Source organism: Lichenostomus cassidix, chromosome 5 (assembly GCF_008360975.1).
Source record: "Lichenostomus cassidix isolate B80296 chromosome 5, HeHo_3.0, whole genome shotgun sequence".
In the NCBI taxonomy this organism is placed as follows: domain Eukaryota; kingdom Metazoa; phylum Chordata; class Aves; order Passeriformes; family Meliphagidae; genus Lichenostomus; species Lichenostomus cassidix.
The window spans coordinates 62,658,844-62,676,397 of NC_139486.1; the positions used below are offsets into that span (position 1 = coordinate 62,658,844).

Here is a 17,554-nt window from a genome sequence, read left to right on the forward strand (position 1 = left end):
GGAAAAAGAACAACCAACCAAACCAGTCCTTAAGGTCAGAGGTATTGCCATCCTCAGACTCAGTAATTTCCAAAGCCCTGTGGTATCACTGCTGCTTTTTTGCACAGCAGTTCACTGCAGATAGAACAGAAATAATGGCATTTGTAGCTGCTGTAATTGCAGAGTTCTGCCGAAGCCTGGGACCATTCCTCAAGGAAATTATAACCTGCTAACACAGCATGAGCTGGCTTTTGGTTTTACATAACACATAGTCCTTCCTTCCACTACAATTCCTGTGGCCTTTCAGTAGCATTGTCTGGAGCTTCTCCTCAGAGCCTTGAGGCTTCTGTGAGAGACTCCCAGTGGTCCATGAGGGAGCAGTTGTGGCAGCCTCCCTCTGTGCTGAGGTCATGGCTGATCCAGGATTTGGGATGATCAGGGGACTGTAATTGCAAAGGAGCAAATAGCACTTCTTTACCAATTAGCAGCACCAGAAGGGAAAATAGTGGAAAGTTTGTGGCAGTTTAACAGCGGCTTGAGGAAAATATTATTTTTTCTTACATCATTAATGCTGAGAAGGTTTCCATGGTATTTGCATTCGAAATGTCAGCACAGCTGGTGACTGAACACTCCAGCTCTCTCTGCTGCCAGGCAAAAGGATTTTATAAGCAGCAGAAATTATATAAAATTGGGCAGGTTCAGAGGAAAGTATGGATAGAGTTTGCAGTGACTCAGTCTGGTGCTGCACACACCTTTCTGTGCCAGTTCAAGGTGCTTGGGACAGGTGTTTGTCCCTCTGGCCAGACAGTCTCACGTGCAGTGATGTGGACATTGACCCATGCAGTAAAACCAAAACCTCACCTTCCTGCATCTTCAGCTTCATTGTGGTGCAAGCTGTTGAGTTTAGCTCATCATGGATCCTCTGGAGCTGGATATCTGGGCAGGTGTGAAAAAGATGACACTTCTCACCTTCCTTCTGGGAGAAGTTTAGTGACTTCAAAGTGAAGCTCCCGAGAGACAAATTCGGAGTCTGTTCAGTGGGAAGTCAGTTGTGTGTCATTATTAAGTGCTGAGCTTCTCTCTGACCATGACCTCTCCTTCAGGATGCCATTGAGGCCATTGCAGAAAGTGCTTTCAAAACATCTCCATATCCTGTGATCCTGTCCTTCGAGAACCACGTGGACTCGTGAGTATTTGGTGACTGGGAGAATTGTCTGCTGTGTGCAGAGTAGAAAATACACAGGCAAGGCCTGCTGGGTTTTAAGTGAGTGCTGAGCTGAAGTGAAGCGTTAATTGAGGTTTCTGAAGCAACTGGAGGTGGGTCAGAGCTGAAGGACAAGCCTCAACCTGCAGAGTGGTCACAGCTGTGCAGCCTTTTACCATGTAGAGCATGAACATGGGAGTTGGCTTGGGAATGGGACCTTGACATCTGTGTAGCTGGGTGAAGGCAAGAGATGGTTTTCTGGGTAGAGGTCATGGATCTCAAGGTGGTTGTTCATGCCCAACTCCGGATTTGAGCATTTGCTTTCCTCTTCAGTCCTGCCTGATCTCTCCTAGGCCCAAGCAGCAGGCGAAGATGGCAGAGTACTGCCGAACCATTTTTGGAGACATGCTGCTGACAGAGCCTCTGGAGAAATACCCGGTATGTGGGAGCTGGGGCAGGAGCCATGGGGGAGGCCTGCCTAGAAAACTTGGTCACTCCTGGTGCTGGGAGGTGCCACAACAAACACAATGCCACGGGCATGGATCCTGGTTCATAGGGATGGCTGGGAGGCTCTTACTGAGGTTTTCTTGTTTAACACTCTCTGACCTGAGGGACTCTGGGCACTGAGCTCTGGGTGGCCAAGTAGTACCAGGGGCACTAGGTGTGTTCTGCACACAGCACTGGTCCAGCTCTGTCTGCCAGCACTTGGAAACAGGAGCAAGGGCCTAATCCTGCTTCGAGCCTGGAAATATTCCCCTCCAGGCATAGGTGGGCAGGTCAGTGCCATGGGCTCGGAATAACTGAGGAAAGCTCCCCATCTCCTTGACCCAAGTCTTCATCTTACCTGTACAACAGGTATTTCTGTGGGCCCAGTGACACCTTTGGTGCTCCCTGGGCATGTTGGTGCCACAGCTGCCCTGCCAGAGGACATGGTTTTAAACATCTGGGCAGGGCCAGCAGGGCAAGAGGCTGGTCCCTGGGGTGTGTAGAGGAGGGGCAGCTGAGGTACCTGGCCCAAGCATCTGTTAGACAGCACTGAGATCCAAAGAAGAGCTGGAAAGAAGCAGTGTGCCGGCAGCAGCTGCCCACTGTCAGCCCCATGTCCAGGCAATAGGAACAGAGGAATGAGGGGAACATTTCAAGGGATCAGCTAAGTTATTAACAGGCCTTTGCTGTTGGTAAAGTCTGTCACATGTCCTTGTCTTGAGCCACCTCCTCTGGGATCTTTTTTAAATCTGCTGCAGGCAGTGTTTAAATCTGGCCTGAGTGCTGATGAGGGAGGAGGATCTGGGATATAATGAGAGAAGTGGGTGGAATGTGAAGCCAGAGGTATGCAGATGCCTTCAGGCCATGCAGGTGTTTTTTTACCAGGATGGGTGGCTAAATGGCTGAGAGGTGCAAAATGTTGGTCTCAAACCACTGATGAAATCTTAGGAAAAATCTGCATTGATCTAGTGGGATGTGCTGGCAGATGCAGGAAATTAGGTGTACAGTGGGTGAGAGATGTCTGTGCCAGGGAGACAGGAGAGGTGAGTTTTGAATTCTCTGTGTGATGAAGTGTATCTGTTGCAGTTGAAGCCAGGAGTTCCTCTGCCAAGTCCTAAGGATCTCTTAAGGAAAATCTTGATTAAAAACAAAAAGAACCAATCTATATCTGAGAAGAGGCAGAATTCTTTGAAGAAAGGGAAGAACATGGAACCAGAAACCCTTGAGCAGCCAACCTCTGTGGATGCTGAAGATACTAGTATGTCTGAAGGGAAGTGGGACTAACAAAACTGCATGGGCAAAGCCTTCCAAGTCACCCAATATGAGCTTGAGGCAAGCCAGCACTAGTAATTAAATCAGTTATCCCAAGCAGCAGCATACAAGTGGAAGAGAAATTAAATCTTTAGAATGCTTTGAACACTTGGTCCAACCAAAAGAGACAATCATTTACACCCTTCTCATCATCCATTAGAGATCCACTGATACGTGCTGGCTTTTGGGTTGAGGGAAGGGGAATAATTTGTTACTGCTTGTTGGTCTCTGATAACCACAAATTCCCCACAGCCTAGTTCTTCACTCTGGGGGTCTTGGAGGTTCATAAAACCTTCAACCCCTCTCTCCTCCCTTCCTGTCACTTCTTGGGCTCAGGGTCCTAGTGGTAGAACAGTCCCTGCCATGGTAGGAGCACATGAGGTCATGTGAGGACAAGGTGAGCACCAGTGCAGAACACCTGGAAATGGACACTTATTCCCACAAATATGTGTGACCCTGGTGGGGAAACAGCCCAGTGATTGTCACTCCTGGGTGAGAGGGGAGCCTGCAGCAGGAATGGTTTGGTCTCCTGTGTGTGCTGGTCCAGTTCACATTTGGATTTGGCCAATAAAATTGTAGGATTCTTCCCCTCACTGTTGCAGCATCACTTGGGGGTGAGGTTTGGCAGAGCCCTCCACTGCCAGCAGCCTGCAGGGTCCTGTGTCTGTCCTGCTGACCTGCACCACTGATGAGGGCCTGTGTCCTTAGTCTGGGCAGGTGATGTTGCTGAAGAGGAGCCAGAGGAAGAGGATGAACAGCTCAGAAACCTGGATGAAGAGGAAATTAAAAAGATGCAGTCAGATGAGGTACTGTCACTGTTGGTTCTCTTCCTCTTCTGTTTGGATTTTTGCTGGCTTCCGTTTTCTCTGAGGTCTCACCCTGTTGAATAGAGATGAACCCAGAATACAAAGGGGAATGAGCCTGTCAGGGGCTTTCCATCCCCCACGCAACAAGACTTTTGTAAGAGAAACTGAAGAAGATAAATTCTGTTGCAGTCATAGAGAATGTGGCAGAGGAGTTACTGCTGACTCTGTGTGATTTGGAGATAACTGTTTGCACTGGGGCTGTTGGAGAGGCCTAGCCTTGGTCTGAGAGGTTGTTACTGAAAGTGCTGCTGCTGAAGGGGGAGGGAGGAGATCAGCATTCCCTTCAATTAAGTCTATTTCCCATTTCTATCTCCCTGGTGTCCTTTGGAGAGGAGGAAGAACAATATCCTGTTTGTCCCAGACTCCATGTTCTGAGGGGTCAAAGAGGTTCTGGGCTTCGTACATCCTCACTGGAACAGAGCTCTCCATGTGCCTTGGTTCCATTTTTGCCCAGCTGCCTGGAGATTCTGTGCCTCTGCCCACCATGGAGCTGTAGGACTGGGAAGCCAGAGAAACTGGAGTGCTGTGGTCAGGGCAGCCAGCAGAGCTCTTTGGATGGGAAGCCCCAGTGCAGTTTGTTTTATCTCCAGGGAAGGTCTCTTCATCTGCCTCCTTTTGGCTTTTTTTCTGCTCAGGGCACAGCTGGCCTGGAAGTGACAGCATACGAGGAGATGTCCAGCCTGGTTAACTACATCCAGCCCATCAAGTTTGACTCCTTTGAGGTCTCAGCCAGTAAGTAAGGCTCAGTCCCTTTGGAATCCAGGCCAAGTGCTTCCCGGCTCCGTCGGTCCCACAGGCAGAATGGGGAGTGGGGTGTTTCGTTCTGAATGCTTTATCTTCTCCTGTTTCTAGAGAAGAACCGGAGTTATGTCATCTCTTCCTTCACCGAGACGAAGGCTTGCGATCTACTGAGCAAGTTCCCCGTGCAGTTTGTAGAGTATCCTTTTGGCAGCCCTTTCCCAGTGCCATTGGGTGCTTGGAGTGGGAGGGAGATTCTTGACAGGATGCATCCTGCTGTAGGCAGTGTCAAGGCTGCTAGATGCTTGTCCTTAAGGGGAAATCATATGGAAAAGGAGCCTGGGCCTCTCTGAGGTCTTGTCTGGAAGGCTCTGAGCATTTGGTAGCAGAGCTCCAACAGTTGTTGCAATGGGAATGTGTGGCCTGGCCCCAGGGCACAACGGGAGTGCTCCAGCTTGTTTCCTATAGAGCCTGTAGATACAACAAGTGTCAGATGAGCCGCATTTACCCCAAAGGCACCCGGATGGACTCCTCCAACTACCAGCCCCAGATGTTCTGGAATGTTGGCTGTCAGATGGTGGCACTCAACTTCCAGACCATGGGTGAGTGTGGGGTCCCCGAGTGCCCCTGATCCCTGTCTCTCCCTTTGCTGCCATTTCCCTGCTGCTTTATTCCATGCACCTATTCCCAAAGTGCTGTTTTCCTCTGACTACCACAGACCAACAGCCCTTTTCCATGCCCAGCACAGACCTGGCATACACACACGGATTGCTGTCACCTCGTGTCCAGGCACTGTCCCTGGCCATCCTGTTCCACAGTGTCACACTGAATCACATCCATGAGGGCACCTGCAGCTCCCGTCCCCCGAGTTGCCAGCTCTTTACAAGGCAGAGGCACAGCTCCACCTGGCCACAGCACTGACCTGTCTGTGCTATTATTTCCAGGATTTTGACCTGAACAGGGAGGAAAAGCCTTTCCTTGCTGCACAACCAGCATAAGAAGGAAAGAAAAGCCTTGAGAGCTATTCCCTACCCCTCTTCCTTCCTCAGAAGGCTGTGTTAGGTATAGAGCATAGGAGACAAAAGGGAGCGAGTGCAAGGTTGGTTCTGAAGAGGATGATAGTGCAGGCAGGTGCAGAAACCACCAGGCAGTGTCTTCAGAAATGTCAGACAGAAGATGGACTCAGAGAAAGCCCAAGATGAAAGGCGGAAGGAGCAGAGGGGCTCAGGCACCCAAAAATAGTGGGTGCTCCTTAAAGTAGGTTTTAATTTAGCTCTGCCATGACTTAAGGTGCAAGCACAAGCAAACCACTTCCCCTCCTTACAACAGCTGCTGTAATATTTTTCCCTGTGGGGTGCTGAGAGGCTTAATTAGTTTTCAAGATGGCTTTGTGAGCCGTGGGCTGGCAGGGGCCGGAAGCCTCCAGCAGCTTTCAGCTCCCTCGTAGCACACAGGCTGCCTGACCCCCCCAGCCCTGTCTCACTGTGTTGCCCTGCTCTCAGATGTCCCCATGCAGCAGAACATGGCCCTGTTTGAGTTCAACGGGCAGTGTGGCTATCTGCTCAAGCACGAGTTCATGCGGCGCCCCGACAAGCAGTTCGACCCCTTCTCCGTGGACCACATCGACGGGCTGGTGGCCACTACTGTCTCTGTCACAGTGAGTGCAGCCTGGGGACCCCATCCTGTGTCACCCAGGGGGACTCTCGGTGGCACATGAACCCGTGGAGTCCTGGGGGAAAGTGTTACTGTGGCAACTCCCAGGCTTGTTGCTATTTTAAATTAATCATAATCACATGAAAATGGAAAATGAGCATCTGCTGTGCAGAGGCAGCCAAGGCTGTGTTGGTGGGGAGGGAGGAAGTGCTGAAGCAAGAAATAGGGGTGGAGGTAAAAGAAGAGCTGGAGCAGAAAAGCTATTTTGGGGTGGGAGAGTGACTCTGGGGTGAAGGAATGGGTGGGTCCTTCTGTTTCATTCTTGCCAGCAGTTGCTGACTCTGTGTTGTTCACAGGTACTCTCTGGTCAGTTCCTCTCGGACCGCAGCGTGAAGACCTACGTGGAAGTGGAGCTCCTTGGGCTGCCAAGGGACGCCAAACGCAAACACAGAACCAAACTGACTTCCACAGCCAACTCCATTAACCCTGTGTGGAAAGAGGAGCCTTTTGTTTTTGAAAAGGTGAGAACATTTGATGGTAATTTAGACAGGGAACCTGTGAAGCTTCCCCTTCTGTTGGCCATGAGCACTGCCTCCAGAGAGGTCAGTAGCAGCAGAAGGGACTCCCCTGTGGAGACCTCAGGCCTGGCTTTGGACATACTCAGTAACAATAAAACAATCCAAACAACAATATCCTAAACAACTCTCCATCAATATTTCCCAGAACAGACAAGGGGTAGCTGGGAATGGTTCTGCAGATAACAGGCATCCAAAGTCTCCCCTCTGTGATGCCCTCTTCAGACTGAAGTGACTGATTAGTTTGGAAAACTTCCAGCACCAGAAAGAAGAAAGGAACTGAATGTCTGTGGTTAAACTGTCAGTGAGAAACAACCAGACTGGAGCAGTAATGGGACCAGTTTTCAGCTTTGCTAGACCATGGAAAACAGCCCTGTCTCTCCCCAAGAATTCAGTGGTCACCCATCCAGCTGCAGGGCACAGGGAAGTTAAGTCAAGTACACATTACAGAAGTCATCTGTCAGGCACAGCATGAAACTACAGATATTTTCAGCCCACTTGGCTGAAATATCCTCCTTTCAGAAACACTCTGAGGCTTCACTCCTGGCAGAATTGAGTTCATTTTGTGGCACAAGAAAACAGGCAAGGAGGGAGTCAAAAGCCCTTACAGCAACACTACCACGTTTGCTAAATTATCCATCCCAGTTCATTCCACTCTCCAGTGAGTTGCTTCCTGGAAGCAGTGGTTTGGAGGGTTTGTTGCCCTATTTTTGTCCCTAGGTAACCTGTGATCCTGGGCAGGCTGAGAAGCCTGCATTTGGTGGAGTTTTGGGAATTCAGCTGTCTATGATAAACTGTGCCCTTAAATTACAAGATGCACAAATAGGCAGTGACATCCTTGAAGAGATGGAATAGTTTGGTTGGAAGAAGGATGCTGCTGCTATCAGGAATTAGAGGTAAGGACACTGGTGCCTTACTCTGCTTTTCCCTTAGATCATGATGCCTGAGTTGGCATCTCTCAAAATTGTGGCTTGGGAAGAAGGAGGGAAGTTCATTGGCCATCGTATCATTCCCGTCATCGCAATGCACCCAGGTAAATTTGTGGAAATTCCTTCAGCTTTTGAGCTCTTGAGATCTGTCCAGCAGGAGCCATAAAGAAGATAAAGACAGCTGCGTACTTCGCGGGCCTGGAGATTAAGGAGCAGGCAGTGGAACTTCCAAATCCATCTTGTTACAACCTTGGCTTTATCCCATGATCTACTCACCGTGCCCTCCTGTAAAGAGGGCCTTTGGCTGCTGGAGCACAGGGACAGGGAGGGAGAGGATGCTGCCAGCTCAGCTGCCTCCCCTCTCTGTTCCAGGCTACCACCACGTGTGCCTGCGCAGCGAGAGCAACATGCCGCTCACCATGCCCGCCCTCTTCGTGTTCCTGGAGATCAAGGACTACGTGCCAGATGCTTGGGCAGGTAGGGAGCACTGGAATGCACAGGGGGGTGCTTCTGGGTGCCTCCAAACTCGGATTCAGAAATGTTTTTCCAGCCCAGGGAATGCTTTCCTGCTGCACCCTCAGTTCCTTGTCAGGGTGGGACTTGAGCATGTGCCAGCATCCTGTCAAAGTCTTGCTGCCTTGGGAGGAGCAGGGAGGCTCCACTGCAGCTGAGCCTGGCTGCAATGCAGGTGTACCAGGCTCCAGTGGGGAATGGCTGAGCCCTACTGTTGTTCAGAGGCAGCGAGAGGTTTCCTTCAGGGAATAGATGACAGCTCTCAGGGGCTGAGGAGAACAGGGGTTTTAGGGAGGTTTTAGGAGTGATGTTCTTCCCTGTTGGAAGAGAAGGGAGGTTCTTGCTGGTACTGAGATGTGGGCACCTTCCTTTGAGAAGGGTCAGCTGGATGAGACAGAAGCCCCACTGAAAGGGATCAACAGCCATGACCAAACCCACAGAGTGCAACAGCATTGGCCACAGGAGTTCTGTAAATACTTCTCATGTCTGCTCTCTCCTCCCCTGCGTTCTTACAAATGAACCTTATTTACTGGGGAAATCCTGAGAAATTGATTGGTTTATCACATTTTTAGTAAAAATATGAGGTTTATATGTCATTGGACTGGAATTGGAGCAGGGAGCTGTGCAGGTGAGAAAGTCTTAATTTGGCCCTGGATTTTGGGAGTGGAGTTCCCAAAATCACTTCATAAAGCTGCCCTGAACATCACTTGTGAGCCATGGCCTTGGGCTGGGACTGAGGTGAAGGAGATTCCCTTCCTCCCTCCCTCCTTTGTGCTGTCAGGGAGAGGTTGGTTACAGGCAGAGAACACAAACCATTCCTTCTTCACAGTGTCCTGTGTTGGGCAGGGAAAACGAGTCCATGAGTTGTTTGCTATCCAAGCCAAGCCCTCCTCTCTGTTTCCAGATCTCACTATTGCCCTCTCCAACCCCATCAAGTTCTTCAACCTGCAGGACAAGCGCTTGGTGAAGATCAAGGATGCCTCAGGGGATGTGAGTTTTTGCCAGGTTCTGTTCTCTAAAGCACCTTGCATGAATTTAGCCTGAAATAACAGGGTTTTCATTTACCTCTGATCTTTGTTTTAGAGGCCTGGCACACAGACAAACCTCCCATCTGCTGAGACTAATGGGGTGGCAGACTCCACCGGGAAACCCAGCATTCTTCCCTCTAAAGGGTCCACAGGTAAGTTTCCAAGAGTTTCTAAGCATTTAAGCATCTTGGCAGCTTAATTAATTCCTCTGTACTGACACCAACATCCCTTCACGTGGCCTGTGTTCTGGTGGGCTCTCCACTGTCCATTTCCAACCTAGACATCCAAGATTAACATTAACAGGAACCTCTTTTGGGATTTCAGGAGCAGCAGTGTTCACCAAGGATGAAGCTGTGTTAGAAGTGATGCAGATGGCAGGTAACTTCTTGTGCTAGTCACCTGGGCTTACATTCCCAAATTAAAAAGACCTGCCTCAACCCTGCCTGGTGTAGCCAGATCAGGTCTAATTGTGCCTCAAAACTGAACCGAAGGCACAAGAGGAAACTTGTTTCAGGATATGTTGGCAAGTAACTGTTATGTACATTGCTTTGTTTTTAGAAGTAATTCCTAAAGAATTACAGAATATGTACCTGGGGAGAGAGGCACCCATGGTGTGGAGCAGAAGGGGCTCTGGTTTGGATGTGGTGATTGAGGGACATGCTCCAGTTTCCCCACTCCAAGCCTTGGGAAGGAGCTGGTTCTGCTCAGCCTTTTCATTTTGTGTTTCAGAGCCTGAGACAATCAGCCTTGCTGAGCTGCAGCAGATGAAGCGCTTCCTGAAGCTGCTGAAGAGGCAGGAGAAGGAGGTGAGGGAGCTGGAGCGGAAGGGAAGCAAACAGAGGAAGGAGCTACTGCAGAAATACTCTGCACTCTTTTCGGAGCTGGCCTGCCCTGGGGGCAAGAAAAGGACAATACGCACAAGGAAAACCCAGAAGAAGAGGTAAACACAGCCTGAGGGTCACATTCCCAAACCAAAACAAGGATCCCCAGGAAACATGGGCTCCCCTTCTCTGAAGGAAGATGGAGCAGTGCAGGCATCTGCATGTCCCTGGAGTGTTCCCTGCAATGGTGGATGGGAAGGTTGGGATTGTATTGGTGTGGCGAGAAGCAGCACAGCCCCTGATTGTGTTCTGCAGGAGTGTGACACCAGGGGACATTGCAAATCCTGTGCAAGTGGCAGAGAGCACTGATCAGCACCAGCTGGTGGAGCTGAGGGAGAGGCTGGAGCTGGACCTCATCCGCCTTGGGGAGGAACATCACGATCGGATCCGAAGGAAGAAAGAGCAGCATGCCACCGAGGTGAGGGCTGCAGTGTCACCTGAAAAGGTATCCTAGCACAGCCCCAAAAATCACAAGTTATTCACTAAACTGAGCTTGGGAATGTGGCCCCAGAACACACCTGACATGCACATTGTTGGGTCCATGTCAGGCAACTTGAGAATGAAGATGTGGAGCTTATTTGTTAGAAGCCCTAAAATTCCTGCAGAAACATTTTTATATGTCTGCTCTTATTTAAAAAAAGAGCAGCATTGGCCTGGAGCACATCAGGCTCCATCTGCTCTAGCTCTTCTAATGGCTTAGCTCAGAGTTAATGTGGTGTTTAGTAGCCACTTGCCAGGTACCACCTCTCCAGAAGTCTAGGAACCCTGAGAGCTGGGCTGAGGGTTCACTAGGGGCACCATCAGAGTGTGTTCTGCTGTTTGACTTGGTGGAAGTCAAAGCCAGAGTCCAGGTGAGGGGAGTTCTGCAGGTTGAACTCAGCCAAGGCCAGCAGGAGCCACAGTAGTGCCTGGGGACAGAGTGCAGGCCATGGGATGGTGGTGGTAAATCCAGCATGTGCTGTCTGTTCCAATGAAAGGGGAGTGTTTCCAGGCTTTGGAAGACTTTTCCTTTTAGTGTTTTCCAAAGGAATTTGCACTGTATATCTAAAATCTTCAGCTCACTGGTGCACTTAGGCTTAACAAGGCCCTTGCAAGCTGTGTGCAACCCTGAGGGAAAATAACAGGGCATTTGGGCACTGGCTTACCTGGGATATCAGGCTTCTTACCTTGGAGAGGAGCCAAGGATGAAGCCTTCCTGTCTCAAAAGTGTCAATCCACTGGCACAGTGGGGCCTGTGCACACAGCTGAGCTCACTGCTGTGCCAGCGTTTGCACCCAGCCTCACGGATTCAGAATTTGTGGCTCCTGGAATTCAATGCAGGGAGGTGTACAGCTCACCTGGATGTAATTGGATATTGTTGGGGGACAGTGTCTCATCCTGGTTTGTTCCCTTTTGGTCTTGTGCTCATCCCTGGAACAGCAAGTTGCCAGGATCCTGGAGCTGGCCAGGGAGAAGCAGGCAGCTGAGCTGCGGGCGCTGACGGAGACGTCGGAAAGGTAAACACGGCAATGGAATCACAACTAGTGCCTGGTTCTGCTCCAGGGCAGCACTTTCTGCTGGATCTCAAAGCACTGCTCTACAGCCAGGATTGAGGATGGGGAAGGGAAACCCTTTCTTTTTCTTTGGTAAGAAACTGAGGCAGGGGGATGTGGCACAAAATCTCACACAGTGGCACAGGGGAAAGACACCTCTTGTGATCTCCAGAACAGCGCTCCTGCCACGAGGTCCCAAGCAGGATACAGTGCTCCACTGCAGTGAGCAGCCTGGTCCCTGGGTGCCACCTCTGCCTGTTGCAGTCAGGATTAATCACTGACATTAATCCCTGCCAGGGACTCATCCACTCCATCTTCTAAGTGAATTGAGCATCTTGGCTCCAGGATTTAAACAAACTGGCAGAATCAGTTGACCAGTTTTTAGCCAGACATGTTCATTCAAGAACTTTGTTCATTCAGGAACTTTGTCCTGAAGCTAAAATCCTCACTCATTCCTCCTTCCCACTAAATCCTCTCTCAGCCTTTAGTTGCAAAATCAGATAAAACTCCCTCTTTTTGTGCCCTGCCCCAAGCCAGAGTCTCTTTTCTCAACTATTGAGCATATTCAGGCAAGTCTAAGGAAACATGAGTAGCCAGGTAATGGTTTGCTGACAGCAGGATGTCCTTAGTACAGTCATAGGTGCAGCTGGCTGGGTGAAGCTCCAGAAGGATTTCAAGATCTGGAGCAACAGGCAATGAAATGGCAATTCAGTTCAGCAGGAATAAATATAAAATAATCTGAATGGAAAGAGAACAGATGTTTGAGAGAATGTGACAGGAATGTGTAAATCATGAATGGTCTAGAAGAGAAGAGGGAAGTGATTGTTCACTGTTTCTCATAGGAAAGAAGTGTGGGACAGCCAGTGAATGTCTTGGGTGCCTCTGTCACATAGTGTTAAGTAGTGTTCCTCTCAAGGCAAGGAGCTGTGAAATCCAAAAGCAGAGGTAAACTTCAAAGTATGAGTGACATCATGGGACATGATACAGGTGTAGATACTGGAGGATAGATTGGAAACTGGGAAGGTGGAGGAGGGAAAATCTCCAGTACATTTGTTCTTTCTTACTCTTGCCTTTAGCATGTGCTGCTTCCACTGCTGGGGCAAGACATGTCCTGACTCTCCTTTAAGACTCCAGGCCTCCTGCTGCACTCCTGGTGTTTCTGGGCAGCAGAGAGCTCCAGAGAGATGTGGCTGGAGGCCTGCTCTTGTGTGTGGGGCTGGTAACCAGGCCTGTATCTCCTCTCTTCTCTCCACAGAAACATTAAAGACATTAAGAAGCAGATGGAGGCCAAGAGAGTGGAGCGGGTCCAGGCCATGCTGAGGAGTACCAGTGACAAGGCTGCTCAGGAGAGGTGTGGGAGTGGATGTTCCTGGGCTCTGTCCATGCAGGATGCAGGGTCTGCTGCTGACTTGGAAGCTGAAAAAGTAGAATTTTGCATCCAGTTATTTGCCTTATGGCTCAGTCACATTTGAGTGATGTTTTATTTGCCTTTCCCAAAACTACAGCAGCTTCCCCCTGTGGCAGGACAGTGCTGGAATGTAACACAGCTATTGGTCAGTATGGCACTGATCAATACTGACAAATGGGTTTTATGGGAGGAGAATAGATGGATTTTACAGGGTTTTATACTTTTATTTAAAGGTTGAAGAAAGAAATTAATAACTCCCACATTCAGGAAGTGGTGCAGACAGTCAAAGGGGTGAGTTCTGGGGGGTGAGGCTGCCCCAGCAGCTCTGGGCTCTGAAGGGGGCTTTGGGGGGAACTCAGTGTGGCCATGTGTCCAGCTGTGTGTGTCTGCCCATGTCTCTGTCTGTTGAGCCCATGTGTGAATCCATGTGCATCCATATTTGCCTGTGTATATGCTTCTATGTTCATGTGTGTCCAGGTGTCTCTGTGCATGTTGGTGTGTCTGGGTCAGGGTGTGTGTGTCCAGCTGTGTCTCTGTGCATCTGTCTGTCCCTTTGTGTCTGTGTGTTCATTTGACTGTGTGTGTCCCTGTGTGTCTGCATGCCCATCTGTGTGTCTGCATGCCCATCTGTGTGTATCTATCCATTTGTCCCTGTGTCCATGTCTGTGTGTCCTTGTGTGAGCCCATGTGTCCATCTGTGTGCCACTGTCCATGTGCTTGTCCTTGTGAGTCCATGTCACTGTCTGTCAGTGTGTCCATGGCTTTGTGCCCATGTGTCTGTCCATCTGTGTATGTGTTCTGTGTGTCTCTCTGTTCATGTGTGTGTCCATGTGTTTGTCTCCACATGTCCCTGTTTCGAGGATACTTTGTGCATATCCATGCATCTGAGAGTGTGTGTGTCCATGTGTCTGTGTGTCTGTCAGTGTTCTTGTGGCAGTCTGTGTCCATTTGTATCCATGTCTGTCTGCATGTCTGTGTGCACCTGTGTGGGGGGGTGTGTATGTGTGTATTTCTCTGTGCCTGTGTGTGTTCATGTCTGTCTTTGTGTCCATGTCAGTATGTCTGTGTCCATGCATGTCTGTGAGCATGTGTGTGTCCATGTGTCCATCTCTGTCTGCATTCATGTGTGTCCTTGTGAGTCCATGTGTCTGTGTCTCTGTGTCCAAGGGTGTGCACGTGGTTGTGTCTGTGTCCATGTGTTCCTGTGACCAGGAGTCAGTCTCTGTGTGCCTGTGTACATGTCCATGTTCCTATGCCTGTGTGTCTGTGTGTCCATCCCTGTATCCACCTTTGTATGTGTTCCTGTGTGAGCACATGTATCCCTGGGTGTGTCCAGGTGTCTGTCCTTATGCAAGTCTGTGTATCCATGTCCCTGTGTCCTGTGTGTCCACATGCACTCACCTGCCAGGCTAGTGTGGTATCTCTGAATCCAGGCATGAGGCTGGGCTGTGCCTGCTGCTCCAGGCCAGCCCTGCTGGGCTGAGCTTGGGCTGTCCAAAGCCCTTTCTTACAAAACTGGAACCTGAGGGGGGTTAATTCTTTATCTCTGTAAAGGTGACAGAGAAGACTGGCAGGTTCCAGCAGAAACTGGAGGAGAAGCAGGCGGCAAGTCTGCAATCCATCAAGGAGAGAGAAAGCCAGGTGAGAACATTTAGGGTCAGGTCTGTTCCTTGGCACAAGTCCAAACCCCCAGGGAATCCATCTTTATTGCTACCCTCAGCCCACCCACTCCCAGGGGGCTGAGGAAGTGGATGAGGGGCCCACACACACCCCAGGAGCTCCAACAGCTCATCCCAGTGCTCCTGGTCTCTCTGCCTGGTTCCAGAGTGTGGGAATGACCTGATTCTCTGTTTGCAGCTCCACCAGCAGGTACTGGTGGAATGTGAGGAGAAGTTGAGAGCTCTGAAGATGGAGGTGCAGGAGATAGTGAAGAACTACACCAAAGCCAGCTTTCCTGGAGAGCCCCAGACTGAGAAGGAAGCAGGTCGAAGCATTCCTGAGGGAGAACAAGGCTCTACAGACCAACTGGAAGCAAACATCCTAGTGGCAGAGGTGTCCAGCCTTACACTGGCAGTGACTGAGCCCTTGGGAGCTGGAATGGATGTGGAGATAGAAGAGAGCATATTCTGAGTCCCTTCCTTACTGTTCCTTGCAAGAAGGTATATGGTGAAGTAACAACCAGCTTCACAAAATACTGCTATCCCTTTCCACTCTGGGGAGCTCCTGAAATCCTTCAGGAATGTACTATACTATCCCAGATACCTGGAAGTAGTCTGGAGAGCTCACCTTTCAGAGTACTTCACCCTCTGTCTTCCCCAGCCTGAGCTCTGAGGTGTTTCAGCAGTGGGAAAGGGCCTGTGCCTGCAGACCAGCTCCCTGTTGGCATCACAGCAGCAGCTACAGGACTACTTACTTTGCATTCAGACCAGTTTTTAGAGTCAGTTCCCTGATCATTCCTCACATGCACACCTTCACATCAGTCCAGCTCATTCTAACATCTTCCACACGGTTCAATGAAACAGCAATAAACAAACCAAACAACCCTAAACACTGATACAGAGACACCACAGGTGGGGATGGGAGTGGAAAGTGGGCTCAATCACAGCAAACCACACCAGGCTGTGGGTGCTACAGGAGAACAGTTACACCTGAAGCTGCATTAATAGACAATTACAAATGCTGCTATAAAACAAACCAAACCCCAGCTCAAGCAGGTATGAGACAGGATATTCTAAGCCTAGCCTGAACACCCAACAAGCGTCCCCATCTCCCTTGTGGTGTCACCAGAGTACTGGAATTATGGATTGTACATTTTTGACCTATTTATTTTCTAAAAAAAATAAAACATTGCTTTTCTCAAACAACTGGCTCATTTGTTACTTGGCTGCAGTCAGTGTGTGTGTCTGTTTGCCCATGTCTGTGACACTGTGTGTGTGTCTCAGTGTGTTTGTCTGTCCACCTCTCTGTCCCTGTGGTGTCTGAGGCCCTTCCTCACCAGAGAACAAACATCCCAGCAAGGTCTGAGTGCAGTCAGGGAGAAGTTGTAGATTTTACCTTAAAGCCAGAGGCAGTGCTGGCAGTTCCAAACTGGAGCACAGGGGCACTGAGCCCTGCTTCCTACACCAGTGTGTCACCAGCTTCAGCCACTCAAACCCCACCAGAGGAGCTTTTTAGAGGTTACTTTAAAGGAAAATTTGTCCCATTTCTCCCTGGGGGGAACCCAGACACTGACATCAGACCAGAAGGTAGGCACAGGGTGGCCTCCTCTCCACATGCTGCCAAAGTTCCAGGGGTTGGGTTTTTCCCTCAAACCCTCTCTGGAAATGAACCCCACAGACTAAACCTGAGTCAGGGAGACACACAAGGAAAGCCAGGGCACACCAGCAGTGCCTGTGTTCACAGGAGTTTCCTTCCCCCAGTGCCACAACCTGAAGATTATGCTGCACAGGACAGTGGCAGTGACAGGCAGGACATGCTCTGTCCCTCCATGCAGCACTCGACAAGACAACTCTAAGTCAGGTTGGGCAGGCTTGATCTCACAGGCTGCTCCCACCAACAGCACCAGCATGAGCTGTGACAATGCACAACACCTACTAGAGTCTCCTTCCCTCTAGCCTGCCACAATTCCCAAACAGCTTCACTTTCCAGCCCATAATTCCTGCCTTGCCTCACCTGCTCCCCCAGGTACCATCTGAGAGCCAGCAGGACCCATCACTCTGCTCTTCTCAAGCTGAGCTCCTCTGCCCTTTCCCCAACAGAGCATCAGTGTCCCGACAGCTCTGAACAGCACAAATCCAGGGGCCAAAGCAAGGGCTGACACAGCACCAGAGCAAAATGCTCTGCAGGGGCCTCCCTGAGGTGTGGGCATTTCAAAATTGACCAGAGCTCAGCTGGACTACAACACAGAGCTAAGAAAACAAACTTCAGCACTTGGGATTGGTGGCATTCATGTCCTCTTATATTTGAAACCCGAGCAAGAAAATCCACCATGACAACTTGTGCTCTTACACCCCCCAATCAGAGCTGCTGCTCTGCAACCCTTCTGGTATGGAACCCAGCACTGGAACAGGGGCTTGATGCAAAATTTCATGAAAAACAGGTGCAATCATTTATACAGACTTCATCTCAGTGATAAAAGCACCTTCTAAATGTACTTTTCAGAGTGCACATGGAAGCATCACAATAAGAAAAGGCAGGGCTCAGATGAGGCACAGACCACACTCTGCATCACCTCCTCTCTCCCCAGGCTGAAGCCTCTCCATGCCCATGTGTGCTGCAGCCTCCAACACCTCCCTGTCTGCACAAAACTGGGGAAAGTTCTGCAAGATGGGAAATGGACAAAATTAAGTAAAGGCACTAAGCCTAATGTAACTGCAAAGGTTCCTGAGCACACCTTGAACCCAACCATCCCTCCAGCAGCACAACTCAGTCACACCACGGTTTGGTTACTC

At 50.0% G+C, this 17,554-nt stretch overlaps 1 protein-coding gene across 3 annotated transcripts in view; it reads left to right on the top strand.

Moving 5' to 3' along the window:
- The window catches only part of PLCB2 (phospholipase C beta 2), a 40,730-nt gene extending 24,763 nt beyond the window's left edge, over positions 1-15,967 (top strand). For all 3 annotated transcript variants that reach the window (XM_085063475.1, XM_085063478.1, XM_085063477.1), the window contains 21 exons: positions 1,083-1,165; positions 1,537-1,621; positions 2,756-2,927; positions 3,689-3,786; positions 4,482-4,578; positions 4,699-4,783; positions 5,062-5,186; positions 6,087-6,241; positions 6,594-6,758; positions 7,746-7,845; positions 8,114-8,218; positions 9,159-9,244; positions 9,338-9,434; positions 9,607-9,660; positions 10,012-10,222; positions 10,419-10,581; positions 11,583-11,659; positions 12,951-13,046; positions 13,337-13,394; positions 14,658-14,744; positions 14,961-15,967. In XM_085063475.1, coding sequence (XP_084919601.1) covers positions 1,083-1,165; positions 1,537-1,621; positions 2,756-2,927; positions 3,689-3,786; positions 4,482-4,578; positions 4,699-4,783; positions 5,062-5,186; positions 6,087-6,241; positions 6,594-6,758; positions 7,746-7,845; positions 8,114-8,218; positions 9,159-9,244; positions 9,338-9,434; positions 9,607-9,660; positions 10,012-10,222; positions 10,419-10,581; positions 11,583-11,659; positions 12,951-13,046; positions 13,337-13,394; positions 14,658-14,744; positions 14,961-15,233 — 2,472 coding nt within the window. In that variant the 3' untranslated portion in view covers positions 15,234-15,967. The remainder of the gene's footprint in view (positions 1-1,082; positions 1,166-1,536; positions 1,622-2,755; positions 2,928-3,688; positions 3,787-4,481; positions 4,579-4,698; positions 4,784-5,061; positions 5,187-6,086; positions 6,242-6,593; positions 6,759-7,745; positions 7,846-8,113; positions 8,219-9,158; positions 9,245-9,337; positions 9,435-9,606; positions 9,661-10,011; positions 10,223-10,418; positions 10,582-11,582; positions 11,660-12,950; positions 13,047-13,336; positions 13,395-14,657; positions 14,745-14,960) is intronic.
- The last annotated feature ends 1,587 nt before the right edge of the window (positions 15,968-17,554 follow it).